General features: G+C 36.9%; 1 protein-coding gene across 1 annotated transcript in view; it reads left to right on the top strand.

Annotated features, from left to right (window-relative positions):
- The first annotated feature begins 1,547 nt into the window (after nucleotides 1-1,547).
- The window catches only part of LOC135470717 (receptor-type tyrosine-protein phosphatase kappa-like), a 43,805-nt gene continuing 38,538 nt past the window's right edge, over nucleotides 1,548-6,814 (top strand). Inside the window, exons 1-2 of the mRNA XM_064749752.1 lie at nucleotides 1,548-1,610; nucleotides 2,745-2,882. Of these exons, the coding sequence (XP_064605822.1) occupies nucleotides 1,548-1,610; nucleotides 2,745-2,882 (201 nt within the window). The remainder of the gene's footprint in view (nucleotides 1,611-2,744; nucleotides 2,883-6,814) is intronic.

Genomic DNA, 6,814 nt, shown 5'->3' with positions numbered 1-6,814 from the left:
GAATTAGCTCACTTGGGCCACCGTATGAGCACTAACGTCTTGGTCTTCGAGTCACAGCTGTTACAATTACGCTCATCCAAACAAAAAAACTTATGAATGGATTTATTTATTTTATTTATTAATTGATTAATTTAATTATATCATTCGTGTTTACGCGCTACTCAGGAATATTTCACCAAGTTATTAAAAGAAACTTATGTAGAGTAGGGAAAATGCCTTTTGAGTGAGTGAGTGAGTGAGTGCTTGGGGTTTAACGCTGTACTCAAAATTTTTTTAGTCATATGACGACGAAGGAATCTTTAGGGTGTATGTAATGTTCCTCCCTGTTACAGGACGGATTTCCTCTGCTCTTTTATCTAGTGCTGTGGCACTGAGACGACTTACCGAAGGTAAGTAAGCCACACAGCCCGAAACATTATACTGACAGGGGTCAACTAGTCGTTGCACTATCCCCTTCATGATGAACGCCAAGCGAGGAAGTTACAACTTCCTCTTTTAAAGTCTTAGGTGTGACTCGACCCAGGATTTAAAAATATCATGTGGTAAAATTCATAACTTATGGGGAGTGAGTGACAGACTAAAGAACTGACATAACCAACTTTCGGGGAATGACTTAAGTTAAACACAGGTAACGCTTCACACAGTAACACTCCTGATCCTGTTACATTCATGGGATCGGTGAGTTAGTAGATGATCAGATCATATTGATAAGGGACTATATTTCACCGATCCACTTGTGTGCAGATAGATTAATTACGACTCTCTGTCAGGCTATGACCTATTTACTCCACACGTCAGGCATATCTCGGTATAGTCTAAAAGTAAATCAGAAAAATAATAATTAAATAATCAAATAGACTGCTGCATATCTCTTGTTTCCAAATTTTTTCAAGGTATGTAAGCCTAACATTCAAGCTTTTCTTGTGATAGGTGTACCTGTAGGCTTGTACAATGAAAGAGGTGGAAAGCATAACAAAGTGGTCTGTGAAGGTCTGGGTGTCATAACGACACAAAATATAAATTCCTTGGGAGGCATTTAGGAGTCTCAATATGGACAATAATTTCTAATTTATTTCATTCCAAAGTTTCGATGTATATTCTAACATCCTTTTCAAGCATGTTAAGACACATTTAGTTCAGGGCTTTTGGTTGTGTCTTAACAAGCTTGACCGCGATATTAAAATGCACATTGAAACGTTGCAATGAAATAAATCAGAAGTTATTATCTGTAAAGAGATTGTGTGAGGATTGTAAGGGTATCACCTTGAGAAATAACTGGCTTGCTTAACTCTCAGATAAGCGATAAGCCTTACACAAGATCAAATGAAAGAAACACAAAGACGCTTAGATAAGTTCTTACAGCGTCCAAATCCGGATGGAATGTTCCGGCAGTCCACGTAAATATAGAACCCAGAATTAAGATGAATTCCTCTGTCTACGGATGACAGTCCTATAAGTGGCTTATTCCTCACCTGACTGTCGACGTATGTTTCCTTGGAAATACACACAGAGTCATTTTCAGGGGAAACTGGGAAGAAATGTACCGAATGGCACAAAGATACAATAAGCGGTACAAGCTTCAAAATAATGTCTCCAAAAATCAGCAAAAGGTGAAACACAAGCTCAAAAAGAGCTCTGCACAGAAAATCGAGTACAAATGACGAATGTCGAACGGCGTTATCTGCAAACCCAGCAAAATCCTTTACAGTGAATAACATTGAATATGACTTCTCTCAAATAGACTTGAGTAAATAACTCCTCACAAATGGACTTGAATGAATGACTCCGAGCTTCAAAAAATTGTAGACACTGACAAATAAAAAAATGTAATGATATGTTTACAGATGAGGTTCCTAACAAAGATATTAAATTCAGTTCCAAGTACTTTAAATACATCTCCAAAGTTTTTCGTTTTTTTTAAAATGAAAATGAGCATAGAATGTCTAATTACTGAGCGAGAGATCCCAAGTTGAGAGTATAGAGATTTAAACATGTTCCTTGGAGTGCGACGTAGGCGACAAGTTCCAGCTACCACTTAACCGAAGCATAACCCAGATATATCATGTCTTCTTTTGTGTATAGCATGGGTGTCACTCACGTATAAGCAGATAGAGGCCCACAAATAAAACGTACATTTAGAGTCAAGAATAAACGATATGATGACCCATTAAACACAAAGAATTGGTTGCCAAGCAGAAATACCTGTACAAAAGGTATAGTGTGAGTTACCACACAGTTTGAGCGCCTAGCTTTAGTTTACCAAGAGTATAGATGATCACTTCCTGAAACGATGTTATAAGAACCAACCATGTTAATACGTAGGAATATGAGCTGAGTGCATGTTGGTGTAGAAAGCCTATGTAGCACAGTTTGTGTTCGACAGATCGGTGACAACAACCAGACTGACTCTCTCCTTCTACGAATCAACAGGAATACATTCTTGATGACGCAAATGTTTCTCATTTTCACCATTTTGATGTTGCTTGTTGTGAAAGGTACGTGGATTTATTTAATGTCTGCAACACTCAAATGCCCATGTAATTAGCAATAAGTGGTTTAATAAGAAATGGTTACACAGGCATGGCATGACTGCAAAAATATCTTTCATTTTAGTTCATTACTTTCACTGATTCGTTTATTAATTCCACCTTCACTGGTCCATTCCAGCCACAAAGTTCCGCTAATTCAGTTTACCGTGCTGTAAAACCTGGTCCTATTCACCTGTTTTGTTTCCTACCTCTCAGCTGATGGACAGCCATGTCGGTTTGGACGTTCAGGAGCAGGCTGTCGGTGTAACTGTAACTGTGCCGAGAACTGTGACAGTCAGACAGACTGTGCCGGGAACTGTGCCGCTGGCTGGGACGGACCTACCTGTCAGAGACGTGAGTATGACCTACTAATAATGCTGAGGGGCCCAAGTTGGCTGGTTTGAATAAGACGTTGGTCTTGCTACAGACAAAAGGACCTTAAAGGTACTATACTGGAGAGTTTTGTTAAGAATAGATCAGCGCAAATCCAATCGAATGTTTGCTATTATTTTGGAGTTTGATAAATAGCTACCTTTCACGAAATATCAGCCTCTTCAACCGCTTAAAATCGATAATAAAGTTCCTTAAATTTATGAAAATTTATAGTTAGACCGCATTGTAAATTATGGTATGTTAAGGCGGTGAATCGGCCTCAGTGCAAGGAACTCTGCACCTCAAAAATAGAAACTTACCATAGCTGACACATTCGTAAGACCACTTCTGTTTTCAGCTCAGTATTAATCCACTTTTCCTGTTGGGGCCCCTGTGGCTCAGTTGGCTAGCGCAGCGTAATGACCCAGGAGTTTCTCACCAATGTGGTCGCTGTGAGTTCAAGTCCAGCTTATGCTGGCTTTCTCTCCGGCCGTATGTGGGAAGGACTGCAGCAACCTCCGGATGCTCGTGGGTTTCCCCCCGGGCAAAAATCTTTCCCTGTTATATGACAAATGTGCGACTTATGAGCCTTGTAAACCTGGCAATGAAACCAGTCTATATCCGTGTTTAGGTCATAAAATCTAAACATGGTAGCCTGTATACTTCAGTCATTGAAATACCTTTTTAGTTTTAGACACTGTAAAGTGTGGAAAATCACTGAACCACATATGTAACTTTCTGACAAATACTTGAGTACGCCATTAAACACCAACCAAATCAATATATAACAAACCTAACTTTCAGTCTTATAATTCTGATACATATTACACACACTGTAGCATGGCAAAGTAATGATAGATGACCACATGTGTTCTCAAGCAGGATTCACGTACGATTTCAGTTTAGTTACCACATGTTAAGTATTAGCATACCTTAACAGTTATTGATTATTATTCATAATAACTCGTACTAGTATTTGATACAAGTTGGCTTATGTCTTTAGTCGCACAAAAAATGTTTCCAGTCAAAAAGAAGAAATGAGCCACTAAGATTCGAAGTGTTTTTCCAAGTCCTACATGGTTTCCAAAGTGACGTCGTTAGTTCACTGTACCACGAAGGCTTCAGACGTCGACAAAACACGTATTTTCAAATTGCCAAACCATAACAAAACTGATTACTTTATAAAGTTAATGTTTTACATGTGAAGACAAAGGTTAATCCACATGAAACTTTGACAACACGTACAAATTCATACGTGAGCATTTCAGTAAAAATATTTTGTCTGGTTAACATCGTTCTTCGTGCATTAAATTAAAAACATCGTTTGAACCCGAAATTGGCGGCTTTGATAAGAGATATCGAGCTTTATTCACGGTTTACATTATCCCTTCTCTGTTCTTGGATTTTCTGAATGTTGTCCTCTTTATCTAGTTCCCTCTTTGATATTCCTGGATATAGAAGCTTTCCTGTGCAAAGGACAAATTGTAATGGTGGAGAGCTTATCATCTATGTTAAACCTAACATAGAATCTGCTTTCTTCAGGGAAGATCTGTGTTTTTTGATAACACTGGCTGCAGAGAATCTCTTTTTGTAGAGGCAAAGATTCTCAATAAAAATTATCTGTTCAGCATTGTCTATCGATCACCGGGCAAGTACTTGGAAGAGTTCAGTAAGGATATGTTATCTATTCCAATGACTCTTCAGAAGGAGAAACTATTATGGGTGACTTCAATATAGATCTTTTCAAAGTTAATCATCGAAGCCCATCCAAAGTTGTTTTTTTTTTTTTGAAGCTATGAAATCTAATTATTTTTTTCACAGATTTCTAAGCCGGCAAGGGCTCAATCGCGCTCTGCCACAGATTGATTAATTGATAACATTTTGTTTACAATGAAACCCAAGACGCAAACGTTGCAATGGATGCATTCTTAGCTAAATTCAAATCTGTTTATGAAAGCTTCTCTCCAATCTCAACATTAGAAATAAACACAGGAAAAATTATCAGGCCTTGGGTTATCAAGGGTCATTTACACTCTGTTTATGAAAATAATATGTTGTACAGGCTCCAACTAAAACACAACGACACAATGATATTGGGTCTATAGAAAAGAACTTAACATTATGTTACGTTTTTCCAGGAAAAAATATTTCAGAAAGAAATTCAAGAAACATAATCAAGACATAAAAAGTACCCGGAAAACAATAAATGAATTAATTAATAAATCCTCTTTTTCACAGCTACCCCCATCCTTCAATATCCATGATACAGATATAACCGGCAATAGTGTATTCGCCAACAAAGTTAAAGAATATTTTCAGTGATTTAAAACTGGATTCTAAAATTCAACAAGTACAAGCAAATTTTTTCAGATTGTCTGGGGAACCGTGTAGTCAGCAATTTTGCCTTTCCAGTCATCGCGTTCTCTGACAAATGACAAATGACGTATGATTTTCAGGAATCACATAATGCTGTTTATAAAAACCAACATATTTTTAGGTCAAACCATTCCACGGCTTGTGCCGCATGTTCCTTATACAATAAACTTAGTGCTGCTACAGAAGATAAAAAGTATTCTATTGTCACCTTTCTTGATTTATTAAATGACTTTGATACCGTTAATCACCATATTTTACTTCAGAAATCAGAACTTTACGGCTTCAAGAGTGTTTGTAATGACAGGCCCAAGTGTTATTTATCAAACAGATTCCATTGTGTATCATCTAATAATAAACTCTCTGACCTAATATCTTTAACATGTGGTGTACCACAGGGTTCTATTCTTGAACATCTCTTCTTTCTTTTGTATTTAAATGACAGAATCGATTAACCTCCTTCATCTCATCCTCTTTGTCGATGACACTAACGCAATTATCTCCTCAAATGACACTACAACCGCTATAAACGCAATGTCTCATAAACAGGAGAAACTCAGTACTTGGCTCTGTGCAAATCGTCTGTCTTTAAACATTAACAAAACAAAATATTTTTTTATTCTGAAATGTCATATAGGGTAACACTTACATCTCTCATCTCAAACCAATCCAGCTGTTACAAAAACAAGCACCATTACTCTATCCGAAAGGGTTCAACATACCACACCTCTTTTCCACCATTTTGAAATTCTATCATTTACTGACATCATTCTGTATTCAACTTTATTACAGTCACATAAATTCTTTTATCAAGAATGTATCCCACCGAGTCACTCATTTTATTTGACCAAAATGGACCACACACGTCAATACAATACCAGAGGTCGATCTTTAGATTTTCATAGGCCTATATATCGAGGCAACTTATCTTATTATGCCCTATATATATCATGCCCACGGGAATGGAATAAATTACCAACAAACCTACGGCTGGTTCGTCCAACCTTTCTATGTAAATCTGGATCAAAAAATATTTATTGGAAATTTAGTTTCCATTTGGTTGGTATGTTGCACATACGCTATTACATTAGCATGACGCATTATTATATCTTAAGAAAACTCTACATGTCTTGTATTATATATTACGTCTACTATGTCTTGCTATTTAAGTATATCTGTTTACATTGTTAGGGAATAAAACAAGCTTACTTAGAGCTTTATTCCAGCAATTAGTTGATTTAATCATGATTGTAATCTATTCTATCGAGGTGAATAAAAAAATCAATCAAAAAATCAGTCAATGGGCGCTTCGAACAAGTTTTATACTATTTTACTGAGAATTTGAAATTTGCATTTTCTTATCGTACATCTCTGGGGCCGATTCTCCGTACCAGATAGTTTTAAAACTATGCTAACACTACAAATAGTAAAGGTACGAGTTTGAAATATGTAACTGAAAGCAAAACTACCTTCGGATTCACAGAGTGTTGTTCTTCAAATATATGATTCTATTTGCCACATGAAGACTATCCCCAGTATCA

This window comes from Liolophura sinensis, chromosome 7 (genome assembly GCF_032854445.1).
Source record: "Liolophura sinensis isolate JHLJ2023 chromosome 7, CUHK_Ljap_v2, whole genome shotgun sequence".
Classification (NCBI taxonomy): domain Eukaryota; kingdom Metazoa; phylum Mollusca; class Polyplacophora; order Chitonida; family Chitonidae; genus Liolophura; species Liolophura sinensis.
This window is presented reverse-complemented; position numbering and strand designations above follow the sequence as displayed.